The sequence below is a fragment of the Haliaeetus leucocephalus genome, unplaced genomic scaffold (genome assembly GCF_000737465.1).
Source record: "Haliaeetus leucocephalus isolate CR32 unplaced genomic scaffold, Haliaeetus_leucocephalus-4.0 Scaffold450, whole genome shotgun sequence".
NCBI lineage: Eukaryota > Metazoa > Chordata > Aves > Accipitriformes > Accipitridae > Haliaeetus > Haliaeetus leucocephalus.
The window spans coordinates 6,339,497-6,363,280 of NW_010972886.1; the positions used below are offsets into that span (position 1 = coordinate 6,339,497).

The 23,784-nt window shown below is 38.0% G+C and overlaps 1 protein-coding gene across 1 annotated transcript; it reads left to right on the forward strand.

The window, feature by feature from the left end:
* Window positions 1-1,609: 1,609 nt before the first annotated feature.
* On the forward strand, window positions 1,610-13,272 carry TMEM244 (transmembrane protein 244). Its single transcript, XM_010574709.1, has 6 exons — window positions 1,610-1,642; window positions 6,477-6,562; window positions 6,915-6,988; window positions 10,358-10,483; window positions 12,277-12,321; window positions 13,178-13,272. Exons 1-6 carry the CDS (start codon window positions 1,610-1,612, stop codon window positions 13,270-13,272), a joined length of 459 nt encoding a protein of 152 aa, XP_010573011.1.
* The last annotated feature ends 10,512 nt before the right edge of the window (window positions 13,273-23,784 follow it).

Here is a 23,784-nt window from a genome sequence, read left to right on the forward strand (position 1 = left end):
GTCAGTGTTTTGGGTCACACACAGTTTCTGCCGCTTCCAATTTGGATTTGCTCCTGTTCACTAGGTCACCACAATTCAGGTACTTCCAATCTTGAAGGAAGGATACAACAGAATATTATCCTTTCTCTTAGAGTATTTAGTTTTCAACCGTGCGACAGGAATGGGAGGAACCTCTTAGTCTCCCCCACAAATCCATGCCTATGGCTTCCATTACATTTTGGTCAAACTTGGTGACTTTGGTTCTATCCTCAATCTTTGTCTGGTTAAATTGACTCTTTGTGAAGAAGTAAGTCAGTGAATGTAAACTCTTGCTATGTTTGATAATGGTCTTAGATTAATGCAATCCATTACTCTTTCAATTATCTTGCTGCTTAGAGTTACTGCAAAAGTTTATGCGAACTAATTTCAGGTCATGGCTGTTTTCAGATGATACTTTGAGGTAGATAGGATGCTCTTTGAATGAAATCTTTTGTTCATTTTCAAATAATTTTTAATTACTAAAGCAAATATTTCTTCATTAATTTGCTACTTGTGACTATTGCAACTGTTTAAGCAAATTAATTTAGTTTTTTAATTTTGTTTCAGTCTATTTCTTGGGCATCACTTCAGCCCTTGAAATAGGACTTAACTGATGTACAGGTTTTTGTGCTAACATTTTGTGCAGGAAGAAATTTCACACAATACTACCAGTAACTTCCCTGACTATTCACAATCTGGACCTATTGAATCCATGAGCAAAAGCTCTTGTTTGCTGAGTGCAGACTATATTTTAAAGTGGATACCGTTTATTTTGTATGATTAAAAAGGCATAAAAAACCCTAATGAAACTTGCACATATTATGTTAGTGACAGCTAAAAAACCAAAGTTTGTTCTTGGTTCAGTTTCAGAAGTGTTCCCTTGTATGTTCTCCTTTTTCCAAATAACACAGCATACTGAATCATAATGTGTCTGTAAAAAGTCAAATCTGAATCCATTATGGAGCTGCTCAGTAGAAGTTGGATCTGCTCTAAAGCACACTAAATTTCATTTTACTGAAGGAACAAAATATGGTTCAGGAAAAGAAGTGTCATAAGTCTGGCTTTTCTTAACCTAATTATACCTGATTTAATGTAAATTATACTTGATGTAATAAAGTGATAGTCAGAAGAACAATATTAGCAAAGAACATTGTGAATATACTACTCCACATCTATAGTCAATAGAATTAATGTTAAAAATTGCAAAAATAATTAAAAGTAGGAAGGTATAATAACCCCAAAGAACTGTGATCAAGTGAACGCTGAAAAAAGCAAATAGAAGGTAGAAAATAATACTAATAATGTTGTCTCTAAATAGCCAAGTTATATTATAGATATGCTTTGGCTGACTGTAGCTACAAAAGGACGAACATTAAATGAGCTAGTAGGATTTTGCCTTTGCTCTTCAGCAGCTTACAGTCTGCTCGCAGATGGCTTCTGTCTCAATTCAGTTTAATCCAATCAACTCACCTCACTCTGTCCTATGCTCACCTATAAGAATGTTTTTTGGGGTGAAAAACAGCTGCTTCTTCCTGCTGATGTTGGCATACGGAATATAGCAACAGCACTTCCTTTCACTCATCATGTGTCCATGGCTCTCAAGGTCAAAACTGCTGAAACCAAGGTAAAGGGAATTGAGTTTGTTTAGTGTTGTATGTCACCAGATAGTATTTAGAGAATTAGACAGCTACTGCGGGGCTTAAAAGAGCTATTGCTTTCATTCTTACAGAGTGTTCTTCAATGTTCTCTCCCTAAAAAACAAATTAAAAGGACACTTTATACTAGAGTTCTGGTAGTAAGTACTGCAAAATACATCTTGTAAAAATGATTTCAAAATATGTGATGTAGTTCCATTTACGAGATATAATTCTTGGAAGTGTCTAATAAAATCCTACATTTGATGACACCAGTGATTTCCTATTATTCTTTCTTTAGGTTGTTTTAACATATAATAAATGACCCTTTGGTTTTTAACTTGTGTTTTTGTGCTTTGAAATACCTGAGAATTTAGAAAGGGAAAAATAGTTTGAAAAAAAAGTATCCTGAGATTTAAAAAATATGTGTTTAAATTTCAGTGGCAATGTTAAATAAAAGAATGAAGTAGAATGTGATACAACTGGAAAATTTTCAAAGGGTTTTCATTTTCATGTTGCATGCATTCCCTTAGCTTACTTGACTGAGCAAAGCATGCTATACCTAATACATCACTACAAGGACTAAGAATATTTTGGGTATAAAGAGAAAAATCCTGGGCCTTTGACGCCAATGAAAGTTTGTTGCTGACTTCAAGAGAGGCTAGGAATTCACCTACTGTAATTAGAGGTCAACAGGTCAACAGCTCACAGCCATCCTTCAGCTCTCTGATTTTCACTTCAGTCCTGTCTCACTACTTTTATTACAGTACGAATCTACATCTGGAGCAGATAAGGCTTCAAGGAGGCAGTTGCTAGAGGAGGGGCAGCGGATAAAGGAGAATTAGAGGAAATGTGCATCTGCTCAGAGCAATGGAATGAAAAGTATTCCCACCAAAAAAAGTGCCAAAGATTAAACTTCCAATGCTTAGAGATACTTTTGGGGGGTAGGAGGTAGCATGTCTGCCAAACTTGCACATGACTTTGTAGTCGATTAACATTATGGTGACGATGGTGTACACTGTGGAAAAGAAGGGATCAGATGGGTTATCTGGCCAATTTTCATTTAGAATAAGACTAAAGACAGTGGAAATGGGAAAGCTGTATTTAGCCCTCAGACCAACCTGGCTGAAGAGATTAATCGTTCTCAGTTTTTGCTTGGCTTTGCTTTCATGTAGGGAAAGAAGAAAAGAGTAAGACTGTCCTGGACATTTACTTATTGGCAAATATCAGTTTGTATAGGCATGATGGATTTCTCTCCTATTGCACTAGAAACTAAAGCTCCCTGCTCTCTCTCCCTGTAGGAGATAGATGCAGTATTCAATATTTAGCACTTTACAATACTTAGCAATATAAGAATAAGTAGTTTGCTAAATTCACAGTATCCACACTCTGTCAATGTTGGATGGTTCTGTAAATATCTTATCTACCACACAACCATTCAAAGAACTAAGGCCAGAAGTGAATGTTAGAGACGTTTGCATGAAGTTTCATCCAGAAAGGCATCTCGTTTTGCTTTGAAGGATCTCTTATTTCCAAAGGCAGTTTGTTCCACTGGCTAATTGCCTTTACAGTTAAAAATGTCCTTCATGTACCTTTCGAATTTGTCTAGCTATAACTTGTAGCTGTTTACTTCTTGTGGCTTTTCTGATAGATTAAAGAGCCCTTAAGTACCTGGTATTTTCTGCCTGCGAAGGTACTTATCCATCATAATCAAATCAGGCCCCAGAGCTAAACAGATTGACCTCTTTAGGGCTGTAGTCCTAATGAGAAAAAAACCCCCAACATTTCTAGCCATCATCTCCCTTTTGAGGCTCTTCTCTGCACCTTCTTAATTTTACTTCAAAAATTGCTGGCACCAAACTGGATGCCACGTTGACTTCCCAGTGCTGTGTTTAGAGGTAATACTTCTTCCTTATTTCTATTCATTTTCTCCCACATTAAACCCCAAATCCTTAAGGGCTTGTTTTGTGTCGCAATATTGCAGGAGAAGCTCATAAAAACAAGCTAGTATGAACTAAAGCTCATCTACTGCCTATCTTCAGAGTCACTGCCTCCTTGAATAAGGGCTTCTTTTACCAGCATGTAACAAACTAAATCAAAATGGAAATTGCACTTTAGAGCTGGTTTATGTTTTACATTTTTCACTGCAATCTCACCTGCCAACTGAGTTTTATTTTAAAATGGTGACTTAAAAAAATATTCTATACTTTTTCTTTTCTTTTTTTTCTTTATTAATTTTGAATCACTTGTCAAGAATGTTATCCAATTTTATCCTCAAAATCCACAGCAATGATAATGGCACTCAATAACCAGCTTTGATAAAAGTTCTTGAATAAAAACAAATAAATAAAAAGAGCAAGTCTCTTTCAAACTTTGCAAAATGCAAATGATTTTTGAAACTTTGCAGTATCTTATACATTTGTTTTTTGGTTTCATTCCTTTATTCCTAGTTGTTTTGCAAATAATTCCTCTTCTTTTTTAGTTATGAATATGCAATTATCCTTTCCCCTACCTCAGTCCCTGTAACCAACCTACACACATGTGATTGTTTTTACCTTTCTTCAGAATTGAGTCCTATTCCTCTATTAGTTGTTACCTATTTTTTCTAAAATCCATTCCTGTTATAGATAAGGTGTCACCATTCAAAGAGATAAACACTGGCTTCTCTTGCATTGATATAATGCTTCACTATATGCAGTCCATAGTCTCTGCTTGCCATTCTGATGCACTGAAAAATTGCATCCAGTCCCCGATATTTTACTACTTCATTTATGCAGGGTCACTTTTCATGGATTTACTTCTGAATGAATACCTGCATTTGGAATTTCATCATCTTAGTCTTCATTTTTCAATTTTAAATTTATTTTTGATCAACATAGACAAGAAGTCCTGTAAAACATCAGAACTTCCAAACTCACTTGCTGTCAGCTCAATTCCATTGATCTGAGGGGAAATCAGCATGGGATCTTGCAGGGCACACAAAAATGTGCACTTTTAGGACCCATATTTATATGTCCAAGTTTATTTACTTAATGGAATCACTATAGTAATTACGTTCCCCTTAGATCATTATTGCATAATGCATCATGGCGTGCAGATCTATGGAGGTCTTACCATGTGAGTCAGGTAAACACACATGGCTAGTTTCAAATATTTGATAGCCGAACTGAAGGAAGGGCAAGGAAAGTCTTCACTCATTATGTGTGTTGTACCTGGGCTGAGAATTTATACAATAGTCTACTCCTAAAACAGAAACTGGAATGCTTTAATATCCAAAAGCAAAATGTAGCCACACATCCTTCCATTGTAAAGTATCATGTAGCACAATAGTAAAGATGGACAATATGAAACTGGTAGCAATACTCTCTACAGTCACTGTCTTTCTCATGACCACTTTCTATCTATATTTTTCAGAGGAAAGTAAAGAGTAGAAGATGCAGGATAGAGGGGATAGGCAAAGAAAATGATTATAGAGAAAGAGTCAGGAGTTAAAAAAATGGCCACTGAAAAAGGAAAGATACAAAGAAGTTAAGCAAGAGGAAAGGACAAATATGACATGATAAAGCACTAGCTAGAGTGAGAACATGCAAGACAATCTGGAGTCTATAAAGGAGAAAACCTGAGTTTACTGACCACTCTACTGACTGTAGTAAACATCTTCAGTTTCATGTTCTTAAGCAAGCACACAATATTGCCAAAGCAGATGCTCAAGTTCAATGCATAGAGATCTCTAGTCCTGATGTCCCATGTTTCCCTTAACAAAAAAAAAGGCCAAATAAACATCTGGAATGTCATTAATTCATCACAGAAAAAACAGAAATTAAAGTGTTCTGCATTAGCAAGACTATTAGCAAGACATATTAACCTTCAAAACATAATTTTACATTATACCTGTAGGAATTAATTCAAGTCCTCAGGTCTGCATAATTCAGGAAGCCAACTTAGATGATCAGAGATATGTGAACCGTGCTTCACTTGAAAGGATCTCAAGGCATTTTATGAACTTGATCAGGTGAAGACTCACCGGTTTTTCTCTGGCTGCATTGCTTCTGACACCTCAGTTTAGAAATGAAGACACTGAAATGGAATGAAAAAAATAATGATACCTAGGTATCTTGGCAAATATACATGCTTTCTATAATTTTCTATATAGTGTTTCTCTTTTCTTAAAGACACAATATTGGATCATAAAATAATGGTTGCTTTATGAAACTCATATTTTTAGGGGTATTTTTTTCAGTTTGGAGTTGGAATTTTAGAATAAATTCACAAACAATTGAACAATGAAGAATATTTAACAGATAGCCCTCATTACTCATTTAAGCTGTCTACATCTTTATCTTTGGAAGTAAGCACTAGGGTGTCATTTTCTAGAGGATGGAAACTTAACAGTTACTGCTTTACAATTTTCGACACTCTATTTGCATATAGTTTCAACATACTTGCAGGGATGGCATTTCTTAAAACTAGGCTTATTTAAGCATCTGTATGATCTTAAACTCTCAAGGTCCCCTGTGTAATAACTGCCAAGCAATGTCCTCATTTTCTGAACACTTATAAAATCAGTAAGTAGCAGGTATACAATAATATGCGATAAAACCAGAGCTATGTATTATAACCACACATTAGGAGCTGAAATGTACCAAAGAGCTTTTAGCAGCTTTTATGTAGTCAGCAACAGCAAAAATTCTGTCTAAATTTTTTTTTTTTCTAATTTACTTTTTTCCCACATTATGATTGATAGAAATCCGGAATTATTTTCTAACAATTATATACCTGATGTAAACATGGCATTAGGTTTTACTGTATTTTTCCCTTTTGCAGGTTGTTCTGGTGAACTTGTTGATATGCGTGGTAGTTTTCTACACTGTGTACTATGTGGTCCTATCTGTGTGCTCCGCAGTATTCAAGTAAGATTTCCTTGTCTTTATTCTCATATGCTAGCATACTGCAACTTGCACCATGTAAATAAATGAACATAGGAGAAAAGATGACTGAAAATAGGAAAAGAAATATTTTATACTCAATAAAAAAGACAAATTATATTCCCTTAGGAAGTTATTGATTAGCATGTATCGTGCAAAATGTCGTAAATAAAAGTGGGCAAGGGCAAGACCACAACATGAAATGGGACGTAGAGAGCTTGTAAAAGCCCAGAGAATTCCATTTGAAATCACATTTAAAAGCACCCATAATATGTCATATAATCACTAGGGCATTATTGAAAATCTCTGGTTAAATTTATTCATTCTGTTTCCACAGGATTAAAATGTTGGATGGTTTGGGACCTTTTGATTTTAAGACAAGTCCCTCATGGATTAACCCATATTATTTAGGTAACTGAAGTTTGCTTCTCTTTTTTTCTCAGTCAAGGAAATAGACTGTATTTGGATATAAACTTGTCTTCCTTATGGATAGTATTTTAAAGCTGTTTCAGCAATACTAATGATTTCTGTAGTTTAACTACACTGCATTTAAATGCTTATTCATCTTGCCAGCACTTCTCATTTCTGTATTGCTACTTATCATTCAAGTGATTGTTAGGCTTTCCCTTGAGTTGTTCTGATCTTGCATCATCTGAAGAAAACGTGCTGCTTTGCCAGGATGTCTCAATTTCACTGCAGAACAATTACTTATTCTCTGTAAAGTTCCTCCACAAAGTTGTTAAGTTTAATTTTCATACTGCAATAAATTTCTTATGAATCATTGGATCTAGACCTGAATAATAGGTCACATTCAACTAATGGAAATTTTGCTTTGGTAATGCCTGAATACAGTGGGCATTGAAATTTCAGGTTTGACTGTAGCTCAATCCCTAAACATATCTTTATATATCCTGATACAAATTTCTGCATTTTTGTCTGAAGATCTCAAAATATATTATTTTTCCTAAATGGTAATTCCTAAAAAATTACATGCATACATGAAATTTTACCAGATTTGTAATCTATTTTACAAAGGCAAACCACATCATGTGTCAGTAAAGTAAGTAAAACTCAAAAGTAAATTGGTTAGTTCATCAGGTTAAAAAGAGTAATAAAAATGCATGGATATTTGTACAGTATCAATACTGATTTCAGATGACAAAAGAACATCTCAGCTGTAGCAGTGGAAAAGAAAATTAAATCATACTCCATTAGAATTACTTTTCAGGGCCCTAATGTCATTACTGTATCTCCATATGATTTCTCCCCGCCCCCCCAAATTTTATCAGCTAGTTTGATGCAGCATGTTTATATGCCAAAGACAGCGACTATGTCTTGCAACTGGTTAGTATTCCACCCTCCTTTCTGTCCACCCGATGAAATAACATGGAATAGCAAAACATAAGAGGATCTGTTTAAAGTCCATGTGCACAAACCAGAACAAAGGTCTCTGAATGATGTTGCAAATGAGAATTACTTCACTCAAGAGTCTCACTCATGCCTGTTAAAACCAGAATTATGTCTTCAAAAGATAACCTCAAAATAAAAATGGAAGTCAGCTGTCGTGGTTTCAGCCCAGCCGGTAACAAAGGACCACGCGGCCGCTCGCTCACTCCTCCCGCCCCCCTCCGGTGGGATGGGGGGAAGACGGAGGAGAGGAAAAAAACAAACCTGGAACCTCGAGGGTTGAGATAAAGGCAGTTTACTGGAACAACACAAAGAAATTGCAACAACAACAACGGTACTAATGAAAAAGTATACAAAAAGAGTGATGCACAGTGCAACTGCTCACCACCCGGGCCCCGACGCTCTGCCACTTCCCCCACCCAAAAGAAGAGCCCACCCCCCGGCCCGCTCCCCCTTTATATACTGAGCATGATGTCACATGGTATGGAATAGCTCCTTGGCCAGTTCAGGTCAGCTGCCCCGGCTATGCCCCCCACCTCCCAGGTTCCTGTAAAAAAAAATTAACTCTATTCCAGCTGAACCCAGGACATCAGCTTAGAACTGAGGTACCATTACTGACCAGTTTTGTAAAAAAGTTTACAGAACATCTGTCTACACTAAGCATACTTTCTAAATTATAAAATTACTGGCATAATTTAAAGGCATACTATCATCATGAAAGATCATAAACTAAAAATACTAAAATGCATTGTCAAATATTAAATTTTTTGAAGTGTTATTTCTGACTTTCCTAACTACACGTTGTTTTTCCTGTAGTATTTTTCTTATTTTTTACATTTTTTTAAGCTGCTGGGTGAAATATCCATAGTATAGTAGGAACTAATTGACCCTATAAAGAAAAGAACAAAAGTGAAAGGCACAAAATGCTGCCAAATGTATACATTAAATACAATGAAAAAATAACGATGGTCTCTCTACTTTCAGCTACAGTAATCCTAGGTATTATGTTACTGGAGCAGTAAAAAAATAAATAATTCCATTAAAAATCTGAGTTTTATATGCTTGCATACTTAAAAAGAGGAACAAAATGCATTTAGATGGAAAATTATATGAATTACAAATGCACGATTATGGCCTGTTATATGGGAACTCAGGACTACAGCTAGAAGAGACATCACGCATTTTCCATTCAACCCCCTGCTGTCCCAGGTGGCCACAAAGCACAGAGCCACACTTTGCCCTAAAAGAGATTCTTTTCGATCCCGTTGCCCTTAATAGCAAGTCAGCAGCTAAGCACCACTCCGTGGCTCTGTGGAAGAACGCAGTTCATCAAACGCCACGTGGGGTTCCTCGCCCTTCCCAGCGTAGCTGCTCCGTGCCTCCCCGCCTGCCTCCCGGCCCGTGGGGGGCACGGCTTGGCCCTGCCACGGCTTCTGCAGAGCTGCACCCCACGCCAGGGGCGGTGGGCGGCGCGGGCTGGCGCCCCGTGGCAGCCGCGGGGCTCGGCACGCTCCAGAGAAAGAACCAGGCGACGGAAACGCACCGTGTTGTCTCCGAGAGAAGGAATTTTCTTCATCAGATAACGTTAATAGTCTCCTTTGGCAACATAACTTAGTTATCACCACTTTGCTGGTAATCCCCATTCACGGTTTAACACAACACAGAGCTGGATGCTGAATGTCAGGCGTGGTGATGGCGTGGTAGCTCTGGCAGCCTTGCCGTCAGCTCTGAGGAAAGCCAGGCTCCTGGTTGTGTGTACCGTGAGATCCATACGGATGGATGGCCTCCGCTCACCTTGCAGGCTCTCTGCTCTATCTCCCCTTGTATGTCTTGTCTTTAAATTGTTCTTATGTATATCTATATTCTGGTACATATCATATATATATACGATGCAATGATGTCAACAGGGAGAAAGCTATGAAGTTTCTTACCAAACATAACCCCTTAACCATACAATTCTGTTCTGGATGAGAAGAATTTGATCTATGTCAATGTCAACCAAATCTATTTGGCACCATATGCAAAAAGTGTGCATGGCCCCTAAGTAAAATTTCCATGCCATTTCTCATCTAGGCTATATAAACTGGTAATAATCCTGTCACTGGTCATAATCCTGTTAATCCTCATGTTTTTACATAAAATGTATAAGATTTTAAAGTCTATAGGCAAATCAGGATACAACGCCTGCAGAGGTCTGAGGCAAAATTAGAAATGAACTTATAAGGGAAGTGTTAGTGTAATATTTGATCTTGTAAAAAAAAAAAACCTGCATAACCTTCTCAGACATTTTAACTTCCTATTGCTATCATTTTGAATATGAGAAAAACCCTTTCAGAACTATATTTGGTATAAATATCCTATTTTCATTTACAGTTCTTGTGATATCATTGGAAATAACTTTCTTCATTTGTGGTCTGCTGTTTGCCTTGGTTGTGGAAGAATGGGTTTGGGATTATGCTGTAACAGTTACTATTATTCATATCACCATAACTTCAGTCGGTAAGTAGGTTTACTGCTAAATATATGCATAGTATCACAAGTTGAAGGATCAATCAGCTATGATTCATCTACAGTATTACTGGACGAACTTATTTTTTCCTTAAAGCTAAATAAATACATATCTCTATTTTCCATCCATTTGACTCCTGCATGTATTTAAATCCTGCCATTTAAAACAATTCTGGTTTTGTTGCAGAATTTTAAAACGCTATTTTCTTATAAAAAATTCAGAGTTTTAGTTTGTAATCTAACAGTTCATATCAAACAGATCCAGCCTAGATACAATTTCAGCATCTGGAAGGTATGTTTTTCTCTAAAACAAGAAATCAATAGTTGTCCATGTCCTGACGCTTTAAGATCTACTCATTAACACTTCAGCTCTAGTTCAGAGTAAAACTGAGGCTTGCTTCAGCAAAGCCAGTTCAAAGTTTTTAAGTTAGATAATTTGAACTAAATCTCCTTGAGGAAAATAAAGCATTTTACCATCGAAGCATCTTTTTTCCCTGAAACTTTTCCCCTTGAAGGAAAGAAAAGGAAAAGAATTGGCTGCTGTAAATAAGACTCATCATCACTTTTTGCCAGCACCTGGTAACCTACTCCCTCTTCTCATGCTGTTTAGCAGAATGCTGCTGTGGCTGATTAGGAAATACATTTTAACCCCATCCTTGCCAGAGCCCATTTGGGGATGCTTTTCTCCTATAACAATGAGCTTAGTATTTTTATTCTAGAATTCAGAAATAGGAAAAAATATCACTGACCAATTAGGACTCCCCCCCTACTACATAATAATTCATCTTCCATTTTCCAATGCTTAGTCCATTTGTCTTTTAGCACTTTATACAGCAGGGGATTCCCCACTTCCTATGGCAAGTTAAGCCAGAGACCAACAGAGACTTCATCTTAAAAAATAAAGCATAATTTCTCATCTACCAAATTTGATTTCCTGGAATTTAAACTACTGTTGTTCCTTATGAATAACTATGGTATTTAAATCAAGGAGTTTACAAAAACTACAACAAAAACTGCTTTGTGTGTAATTTATACAGGAAGATATCTTCTATCATTATATTAGATGATGCATTTTGATGTCCAGACAACCCCAGATTTGTTGCTGTTTCATTCAGATGGCCAACCAAAGCTCTGCTGGCTGACTCTGAGCTGCCAACATATGCAGTGTGCCTCCCAGCTCACTTTACTACCTCTACAGCCCTGTCAGCTTTTTTTTTTTTTGGGGGGGGGGGCAATACTGGGTCATATAATGGCCCTGTAGTTGATCATACAGTGGGGATGTGGGTCAGCTTGCATGAGGCAAGTGCCTGACACAGGAGAGAGCATGCTGTGCAATAGTGCGAACTTGCAGTGCGCAGCCCCAGCCTGCCTGTCATGCACTGCATCACCCGTTAAACCGAAAATGGTAGGCAGCTTAATTTATCTGGATTGCAGCAATATGTAGGCACTCTACCAGGGGATCGGTGTCTCTGTTGTGCTAAACTGTGTGCAGGTAAGTAATAAAAAAGGCATTTCTTCTGCAGAGAGCCTGAGAGATCCGTTTAGCACACACTTACTAGGTTTAACACTTGCCTTGCAGTGGGATCGCTCACTGGGCTAAGCTTAGTAGTATGGCCAAGTATCTGCATGATCAGGACATAAATATGCATTTGCAATTTCAATAAATGTAAAGTATATAAGTTATGAAACATAACTAAGCAGACCTTTGATAACATAATGTAATGTTTGCATATCCCCATCCTTATTGTTTAAAAATTCATATTTCTCCTTTTCTTTCCTTGCAGTTATGTCTGAATTCCCCCTGATGTTACACTGGTGGCTGGCATTAGGTATAATTACATTCTTTAAAGTTTAAATTGTTAGACTCTATGGAGAAAATTAGTTTTACAGTATGAATTGTTTCTATTAAATGTCTGTTGTCTCACTAATTTGAGAATTGTCAACATTTAAAGAAGAAATATATGCTTGTCATTCATACTTCTTTTAATGACACAGGCAAGTAACACTGGACTCACATTTGCCTTGCCTTAAAAAATCTTCTGTTTTAAGACCAGAACGTACTCAGCTTATGTTAATCTTGTTAACAAACAGCAGGCACGCTCACAATCTTGAAATAAAACATGATTAAGTCCTGACTAATCAAACTATCTCAGTTAATTCAGGTGTCAAAAAGACAGTTGTCCAAACTAGTCTTCCTTGGTACCCTTTATAATCAATGGAAAGAAACAGGCACCTTCAGGAGCAACTTTTGTAAACACTATGCACAGATACTTATGATAGATGAGATAAATCCCAGTCATCACATTTCCTTAGAGTGAATGGCAAACCTACATTTCTGAATGTTTCATTTTCTGTAAAATTAAAAGCATAGCTTTGTACTAGAATATATTATCTTGAGAAATAGTTAAGGGAAAAGGGCTGGCTTCTGTTCTTCTTATATGATGGATAACAAGGATCGACAGCTGCAGTAAATTCCTAAATGTTGGGGGGGACAGGCAAATAAATTCCCTGTCCCGGAACTGGCTTTTGCATTTGTAGGTGGTTAAAGCCTTGGGTAAAATGTTTGAGTAGACAGGCCATTTTAAAAAAAATTGAAGATAAAAAGAATGTCTGTTTGAAGTTTTATTGTAATGTTTGTATTCCACTATAAAAATTAACATAAAACAGTGATATATTTTCTTTCAGGATCTGGAGTAATTTCAATGACTTGTGGAGGACAGATTCTGGCATACTGCTTGTTCAAAGACAACTTCATTTACCCGATTCTAGATGATTTTTGAAAAGGAAAATTAGAACTTGCCTTTATATTTATATGAATTCTATAGTTTCAGTAACAACATAATTAAAATGAAGTTAGCAACTGTCTAATTGTAAGGCTAATATTTAGCTTATTTAGCTTATTTGTATCTTACATTTGTTTGCGATGTCAATGTCATCACTTTTAGCTGTTGTATGTACATTTTCCATTAAGCAAATAATTAGATACACTGTCTCTTTTTTAAAAACAAATAAACCATAAGGAGCATGAGAGCAATGATGCAACACTCTTGCAAAATCCTACCAGGAAAAGGAAAAAACAGGTTTGAATTTCATGTTTTCAGGGTACTTGTTATCTATTGTATTTTATGAAATGCTGACTCTAATTTAGGCTGGAGTCTGACCTCTCACATGCGCTGTAAAACTTTAAAGTCACCCTATCTAGCATAAATCACTGTAGGTTTAAAACAGTCTTTACTGGCAAACCCCTGGCAAAGAAGAATCTGTGAACAGCACATAGCTCTGCATCTCTTCCCATCTTAAAGCTCTCACCCAGAAACTGCCCAAGACAACAGCAGGCAGGTGTGCAATCCCCAACCTTTGGTTGACCCCCTTGCTTCCAGGGATGCTACAGGCAAATGTTTTCTGCAGTAGCTTCAGGCTAGTCTCTCTTTCGCTAATGATCCATTTATGGTCTGGCTGTGCTGGAACGAGGAAGGGCAAATGCTACCGCGGCCACTTTTTTACATACCCTTCTCTCTCCCCCAGCTGCAAGTGGCCAATGGCAAAGTGTGAGTTTATGGGTAGTGGTAATTAAAAACAACAAACAAACCACAGTGGTGGCTTCAAGTAACTCTCTATCTCTTTAACCATAATGAAGTTGTAACAGGAAAATTGTTAGAAGGCAACTTCATCTTAAATAGGATACCAGTGATTAGATTTCAACTGCAGTTTGCTTAGAAGAGCAAGACTGGATTGCTGTTTGCACAGGAGTGCTAAATGTTGCATTTGCCTTAATCTCACTCAACAGATAATGCCTCCAAAGAATCTGTCCCCTGTTGATCTAATCAAACATCTTAAAATTTATTGCAAGTTTTACAATTTTCAATTAAGTTTCAATACTGAAAGCACATATACAGTGAGAAGCATGTTTCATAAGACTCCCAAAATAATGACTTTGTCTCTCATGAATGATAGATGTGTAAGTCATTTTAAGAGACAAACCAGGTATGTAAATCCATAGCATTGAATAGACCTAGGACATAGACATAGGAACAACTTTACAAGTTGTTCAGCATAATATGCTACGTACTGAAGTCAGCAGAGATAATTCCGGAGAGTGAATTAACTGACCTGCACTGATCAGTGGTCTGAACCGTGAACCATTTTTAGTTTGATGAATTTGTGTCTCCAGAAACATCAGTATGCAGATGACCGACTGGTATTATGTGTTTGAAAAATGTTTGCACACTTCTTCCAGATTTGTTTCAGTTCAGAACTATAAAAATGGATAGGAAGTACCATCTAATGTAAATTCATACCTCTGTCCTCATCCTCACACAGTTTGTGTGTGTAGGTAGTGTGCCATGTGCAGAATATGAGTGGATTAGATATAAAGTTAATCCACGGGTGGAACAAGTTTCTATTTTTAACCTGACAGGATTTTCCTCTACGTGTGTCAGCCTAGCTGCAGCTTGTAGTAGCTCTGTTGCTGAGTCTTGACATTTTCAACTTTTGTTTTCTATTTAAAATCTTATATCACCAGCAAGAGATCCTTCAGGCTAACATGAAGAGTGCTTTAGTCCCAGGAATTCTCCAAAGCACGTACAACTAGGCCAGTGCTAGAAAAATAATCACAGCAAGAACTCTATTGGGGATTAAAAGCCTTAGTCCGGCTATTAAAGTGTCATTAGCTTTTTGCATTACTTTCAGATATGGAATGGTGAGAAAATGTCAACATTATTTGTTTCATCTTTTCTATCACTTTTATGTTGAGCACCAATGATAAATATTATATATAATGTTTGAAGTGTAGAAAAAGTTCTTATTATACAAATAAATAGTAATCATGTAAGCAATATGAGCTATATCTGTGTGGGCATTATGTGGTCAGGACCCTTCAGAGATAATATCTAATACTGCGTGATTTCTATCTGATACACCAAAATGGTACTTTTGAATATGACAAACGTGGCTGTTTCTGGAACAATAATAAAGTGACCCACTTAAGCAATTTGCATGTGACTAATTGATAACAGTCAAGACACAGGTGGGAAAGAAGAGCTGCTGGAGGAAAAGAAGGCTATTGTACTTGTTTCACAACAGACCTGCCAAAGACTACAAGAAAAGACTGCTACAGAAAGCAGAAGGAAAACAGAGAAAACAGCAACAGGGACATGTGTTTGAAAAAAAGGCCCAATGAAAGCCAGAAACGAGAAGACAGAAATGGACAAGATCAGTGAAAAGAAAAAATCTGCAGAGTGAACTTGTAGCACTGGAGTCTCATGACATGAGACTTGCATGCCACTTGTATGCCGCAATCTGTTTTTCTGCTGATGTATATACATGACTGTAGGAAAGGTGGTCTCTATAGTTACGACTGTAATCTGTGATGTTATGCCTGTGGCTCCTGCCCCAGGATTTTCAGAATTCTCTGCTCTCTGACCCAGCCAGGCACAGGAATATTGTCTAATTTAGTTGGTGTGGGCTTGCTGTTATTTAACCCCTTGTGATACGGTCTAGTAGTCACGAGTTTGCACAGGTATCAGTGGGGGTGTAGACAGCCTAGAAAACATTACAAGCAGATGGAGACTTTATCCACTTCCAGGCAGAGTTTGCAGGGAAAAAGGTTAGAAGTTGCAAACATTAGGTACAGAAATCAATGGAATGGTACACAAATGACATACACCATACTTAGAGGCATTTTAAGATTTTTTTTCAGAGGCGAGAAGCTCCTTTTCATCATATCCAACCACCTACTGAGATAGATTATAGTTCTCCTCAATTCAGCCCTTTCTCTAAAAGGCTCTGCATTCGTTCTTGTTCCAAATGGTGAACTGTCTTACTCGTAACAAAGAACGTGACTGAAATGTGTTTTTTTCTGGAGACCCTAAGCGTATATTTCTAGGCTAATAGCACTGCCTTCAATATAATGTCAAAGTGTAAACCAGTTCAAAAACTTGTTCTGGGACCAACAAACTAACTCAAACATGTAAAAGCAGCCAAATATCAAACTATGGAGTACAGACAATGTAATGATTTTTAGTTGGCATTTTTGTAAAAATATAGGTTTAAATACTTATAATTTCCTAGTGAAGTAAAGAGTTGGTTATTCAAACTAAGCCCATCATTTTTCCACCTCTGTAAATTGCTTGATCAACATTTCCATCTCTTTTGTATTCAAACCTAAAAAAGCAAGCAAAACAAACCCCTACAGTATTCATTATTTCTATATCCCTAAAAATACCAACAAATGCTGCACCAATAAATGCAGAAAACACAGTATGAATAATACTAGATCACCAGCAACGGGTAGATGAGTCACCTGACTGCAGTCTCCTATGTTGGATATTCATGCAAAGGATTCCTGTGGGCCGTAGTCTCTTGACTAGAAATACACATCGTGACCGAGTGAGCTTCATTAAAATGAGAAAAGATGTGAAAGCCTTACACATTCTTCATTCCATCATCTGGTATGTATGTTGTCACACCATAAAGTTAGATCCTTGTTAATCTCCACAGGTATTAAAGCTTTATTTAAATATTTTGTATCTTCCAAATGTGACTTACTTAGAATATTTATTTCTTGGCCTAAGATCCTGTGTAATGATCCATCTGCTCAGTAATGGCTAATGCTCTAATCTCTCCTTTTTGTGAGCTAATCACGGCCCCAGACAGCATGCACTCTCTCATTAGATGTCAGAGAGGATAAAGGTCTTAGGAGTGGTTATAAAATTTGATGGTGTAATTAATACCTTTATTATTGGCTTTAAACCTTTTACTGTGAGGCTATGATTTTAAGACGCAGACCTGTGCCCCAACCTCTCCTCTGCTCAGAGAATGATATGGATCCCTTCAGATGCACCCGGATAATTATGCCTATGTTGTAGGGCAGGCATGCTCTGCGATGGACTTACATCCTACTCCACCCATTCTCCAGTTCAGGGGACCAAATGAATACCTTGCAGTCATCTCCCAGTTCATGCGCTCAGGTTTCTTCTGCCAACAAGAGTGAAAGAAGGGAAAGATGTGTGCTTGGATGTCATCCCGACATGTAGTTGTAGCGTGGCATTGGCTCGGACTAGGGATTTGGGAGGCGACACTAGGACACCAACTATGGACAACCAAAATCTGAGGAAAGGCCTTGGCCCCAATCTTTTAAGGTTGTCTATGCCTAGAAACCAGTCACAATCAAATATAAGGATGATGGTTGAAACTGGAGCCTGTAAGAAATATGCAAGGTCCTTTCAGTCTCTTGCTGTCATTGTCCTAAATCAAAGTCAGTCACAGCCTGCCCATTACCGTTCTGTATTTTCCAATGAAAATAAATCGTAATATGAGATTATTTGCTGTGGATTTGCACAGTGATTTGTAAACAAAGGGTCTACTCCTGCTTCCAACAGCAAAGATCCCGTTATCTCTATTGGAGCAATACTCTACCAAAGGACCACTTATATGTACTCAGACCCTCTGTCAGAGCGATCTTGTCACCAGATTTTCAGCATCAAAAGCAGAAATGTTTAAATAAAACATGGGTGATGGCAAAATGCTCAAATACATTAAGAATTACCAGTTTCCTAGCAGTCTTCAAACACCTTTGCACTGAAATTACATCTACATCAGTAGCTTTCAAAATACACCGAAAAAGTGCTTTGATTCACTTCATAAACACAAAGATGTACCATTAAAAATGACAATAAAGATCAATGTGTTTGATATCTCATATGGTATTAACGGAAAAAAATTAGCCAAATTAGATGAGCAAATTCAACAGCAAATCATATTTATATTAATTTGAATTTAGTATTTAAAATTAATGTGAATTCTAAGGAATTGTTTTAACACTACTTCACTGGAAAATTATAGCGAATCTTACGAAAGTGGGGAGTATTCCTTAGCACACTCCCATGAGAGAGAAGGGCAGGCAGTGAGAGGCAAAGGTGGAGGGAAGAGGGTGTTTCAAGAATGTAGCTGCTTCAATACCCAAGAAGAATGAAAGAGAACTCATAGGATATGAACCAACTTACCTAGCTGGGAGCAATTTTCCATTCTAATGGGTGATGTGCTGGTAACTAGGTCCTGGCAAAATTTTTCAGTAAATCATTGGTACACAAAAATTCATTTTAAGACAGCCAAACCACCTATGAACACAGTTAATTATTTTTGCTTGAAAAAGAAAAAAGGTGAAGCACGTCAGTGTCTGTTCATTTCAGTCCCATTAGATCTCAGTTCAGGTTAGACTCGCAAGTGTACCAGCAGGAAGAGAATGAGAGGGCTGCTATTACAGTGGATACATTCAGACCTAAAGCAATAAACTCTCTAGATGGAATTCATCAGTCAATTATTTGGTGTGCCATATTTTCCAGCAGCTTTTTAAGCATGCAACCCTTGCTTTAGGTAAATTTTATTTCCTGAACATTTGCCATTGAATCATTCAAAGAAAAATGCAAGTTGTAACTGAAAAGCAACTACTGTTTTCCATTGTCAGGAAATGAAACAACATGGGGTCTTCAGGTTTTGAGCAAATAAAATTGGTTTGGATTAAAAACAAAGTTGCATTAAACTGAAATTTTCACACAAAAATCTGTTTAGACTAGAAGGTATTTTTATTGAAAAAAATATTTATTCCCAAACGATAATGTTTCATACCTTATTTGTTGTATGTATTTTTAGAATGTGTTATGTATCACTAGATAACACTTCCAGACTGTTCCAGTTGCCGAGGTAACTATGTTATTTTAATGATCAGTGGAGAGGATCATTATGTAAAACATGTTAATTTCAAATGCAGAAAATTGATGTCTTGCTGTTACCTTGAAGCTGTACCTTTTCTTTTTTTCCCCCACAAAGTGCCTTTTTCCATGAAAATTAATGGTATGGCTAAGGGCTCGAGTATCCTTTTCATACTGATTCAAGTTGGCTTTGGAGGCAAGTAAGGCAAAAATGACACCTGACGACCAACTAACAGCAGATGAACAAATTTCAAACCACTACAGTTTGTACAGAAATAGTATAGGAAAAATTGTTCCATGTATTCTTAACTAATAAACATGGACAGCTGGTAGGAATTTTAGGAAGGCACATATTTACATAATTTCATTTTTAACTCTGAAATGTATTATTGCTTAATTAAGGAAAGCAAATTATAAAGCGCATGTAAGTATTGTTTATGATTAAGTACATGTAAGTATTGTCCATGATACAGACCAGCTGATGAAGAGATTAAAAAACTGACATTAAACTTTTGCTGCTTTTATTAGATTATATATCTACTAGATTACTAGATTATACCAGCAGTACATATGTCATGCATTTATGATTTTATTGCAATCATAAAAGCTCTGAGGCTGCAGTGAGAACCTTGCTGATGTTAGTAGTCCATGGTGTGTTTCTGTTCTCTCAAACTTGCTCTCTCCATCAAAAAAAAAAAAAAAAAAAATCTATACATTTCAAAATTATCAAAACTAAGTCTCACACAAATTCTAGGGCTCATAATGACAAGTGCTGCTATAGCACACCAGCCTCGCAAATGCAAATTGTCTCAGGCTACCAAATGCAACTCAGTTTTGTCACCAGAATCTTCTTTTGCCTCTTCTCTGGAGTTCTGCCTACAGATTGCGTTAAATTATGAACACTTCATTCTCTAGGTGGAACTGGATGCTTTTATGTATTAGAACATGATATGCTCAAGCCATCTGAGAGCTCCTATATTCTCCTGACACTTCATCATAATCACCTGATCCATTTTAGAGTCAATGAACTCTTCTGACAATACTCGAAGTGCATTTTGATGGAGACTGTATTTACACGGACTGTACCTCTTCACGGAGCTTATTTGAATCCTTTCCCAAGGATTTCTTCTGCAGGCAAAGCTCTGACGTCAAAAGGCAGTAGCTCCTTCTCAAATTCTTTACCCATAATTACACCTATTACACTGGTCTTCTTCTATTTCAACCTCACTACCCCGACATGCTTTTCTGACATGCTGAGGTTTGCTGATTTGTATACATTCCAACTGAGGACCTGTCCTGGTTTCAGCTGGGATAGAGTTAACTGTCTTCCTAGTAGCTGGTACAGTGCTATGTTTTGAGTTCAGTATGTGAAGAATGTTGATAACACTGATGTTTTCAGTTGTCGCTCAGTAGTGTTTAGACTAGAGTCAAGGATTTTTCAGCTTCTCATGCCCAGCCAGGGCACCTGACCCAGACTGGCCAACGGTGTATTCCATACCATGGGACGTCCCATCTAGTTTAGGAACTGGGAAGTGGGGGCGGGGAATCGCCGCTGGGGACTGGCTGGGTGTCGGTCGGCAGGTGGTGAGCAATTGCCCTGCGCATCATTTGTACATTTCAATCCTTTTATTACTACTGTTGTCGTTTTATTAGTGTTAACATTATCATTATTAGTCTCTTCTTTTCTGTTCTATTAAATCATTCTTATCTCAACCCAGGAGTTTTACTTCTTTTCCTGATTTTCTCCCCCATCCCACTGGATGGGGGGGGAGTGAGTGAGCGGCTGCGTGGTGCTTATGCTGGCTGGGGTTAAACCACGACAGGACCGCAAGCCCAAAATGTAAGAATGTGAAAAAACAGAAGTGTATTAAATCAACTAGATACTGTAAAAAGAACATACGATGATACAGCTGGGAATAAGCCATGTATTAACTAAGAGGATTAGGAATTAATTTCCCCCTTCCAACAGCTTATGCCTCACTTGTCCGCTATGTACGACCAAATACCTTATCCTGAAAAGCTTTGCTTTCATCCTTAGCATGGTGAAAATAGTGGGCTAAATTTTCAATCCTTGGAATGATTTAAAGCTTTCTGATGGGCAGCTTTCTGCTAGAAAATGCTGATTGCACAAAATCTAAAAGCTTCAAGGAAAAATATTCTCTTCCTAGAAATTTGTTGACAGAATATAATCAAAACACATTATCCTGTTGACTACTGAAATACACCAGAACAGGACATTAAAAAACTGATGTCAAACAGTGGAATAAAGCGAAGCAATACTGAAACAAAAACCCTAAAGTGTATGTTTTATTTCAAACACTTTGATAGGTTCTTTTAGAAACTGTAATACAGACTTTTCAGAATTTTTGTTTCATGGAAAGTTTAAATTCTTGCAGGGAAAAAAAAATTGAATATGTCAGATCAATTTTTAGTCTAGTAATGTAATTCATATGTTTTTTGGAATGTGCACTTTGAATTATAACAGCATTGTAGCTACAGCTACATCAGATTTTTAATCTTTTTGCAAACAAATTTGTTACATGAATAAATACAAGCATAGAATTAGCAAGTAAAGATTAGTTAAGGAATGCTAGCAAGAAATAATGAATTTTAAAAAGAAATATGAAAAGGGGGATCATTAAGTACAAAAAAGAAGCCAGCTGTGTTAAACCTGCTCAAGGTGAAACACTCTACCTCTGCTCCACTGGAGCAGAGCTGTCAATGGTGTAGAGAGCAGCACAGAGCACGAGAACAAGTTAGCAATTGAAGGGCACGTATTTTGGAGCTCTAATTGACATGAGGTGAGAAATACAGGAAGTACAGTAAGAATTTATAGAAAGTAAAATAACGACATTAATGAAAACAACAAGCTTGAGTATATGGGATATAAAACCGTATGTAGGATGGGCCAAAAATATTCAAGTTGCAATATTCAGCCACTACAAAAAAAAAAAAAAAAATCTATTTTAACTGTCTACATCATCTCCTGTATGTTTACAGAATCTCTGTATTCTGTCTGATTCATCAGCAAAAACTAAACACTTTTCTCACAAGTCTGATACTGTCAAGAACATGCAGACAGAAGGGATTAGAGACTACAGCAACCCACAAACTGAGTTAAAATTGTTACCGTCTACGAGGATTTCCAAGCAGTTCTTCCTAGTAAAACTGAAATACTATTTACAGTAGCCAGATTACTTCAAGAGGATACAGTGACTGAATAGTAACTTGCAGGTACCACCTTCTAATTTATATCAAGTATTTAAGTTGTATCTTCATAGCACTACTTACTTCTAAGCTATCCACAGTCCCCAAATACGTTCTTGTGAACTGGAAACATTTAATGTACTGAGACTTCTCTTTGTTTCTAAGTATCAGTAATTTGAATGTTATCAACCCAATGAAATGCTTCATTACAGTAAGTCATTAAACCAAGCATTCTGAGTCAGAAAATACAGAATACATTTTTGTTTGCAGCCTTTCTTCATACAAGTTAATGCATGCATTATGATAATCTTTGAATTATATGTAGTACATACTACTTTTTCAAGAGTCTTGCCTCGTTCAGTGCCCAGGGTGGATGCACAGGAAGGGGAGAATAAGGCTGAAGAGATAGTCTTAATTTGGGGTGCACCAGAAACTAAGTAATTAATATTCATAGATTTGAAAACCTGGAGTTACTGTTCTGATCATCTGCTCTGGGATCACCTAGGCCAGTGTCCACAGTAACAAAGACCACAGAACTTTCTCCACAACCCAAATCAAACAGAGGTAGAGATTATTTATATGTGGTTTACATGTGGAAGTCTTCCACAGCAGAGCTAAAATTTCGAGAGATCCCAGATCCAGCAGTGCTTTATATAAATCGTTTCAGTACCCTTACGGTAACACAAAAGGTGTTTCGTTGCTCCCAGCCTGAATTTGTCTAGCTTCTGCTTCAGGCCTTCCGTTCTTTGTATGTCTTTGGTAGATTAAAGAGCTCTCTGCTATGACAAATCCTCCCGCGTAGGCGCTTACACGCCATAATCGAACCACCTCTTCTTCCCCCGTCCTCTGCTGAGCCGAACGGGGTGAAGACCTCAGTTCGGTACGGCGAGGCGGGCTGCCCAGACCTGCAGTCCTTCCCCTTGCTCCTCCTTGAACTCTACCCCGCTGAGCCGCCTTTGAAAGAGCCCGCAGGCACCGTGCAGGTCTCAGCCGTGCCACACGCCGGGATGGGACCGCCTCCCTACTCCCGCGGGGCGCTTCCACCCTCGCACGTCCCAGCCAGCGCTCTCCCACACAGCGCAGGGTGCCCGGGCCGCCGGCCCACACGCCCGCCCACCCCAAGCGCTAACACCCCCCGGCGCCTTGCCTTCCTCCCCGCCGCCCCCGGCCCGGGCCCTTGGCGTCCCTGTCCCGCTCTCAGGGGAGAGGCGCGTCCGCCTCAGAAGAAAGCCGAGACGGCTGCCGGCCTCCCCGGGCCTCCGCCTCGTCCCGAGGCGCGGTCGTGGCGGGACGGCCGCCCCAGGGCACCCCCCGCCGAAGCCGGGCCCCTACAGGGAGCCCGCAGGGCCCGACCCCAGCCCTCTTATCCCGCGCGGG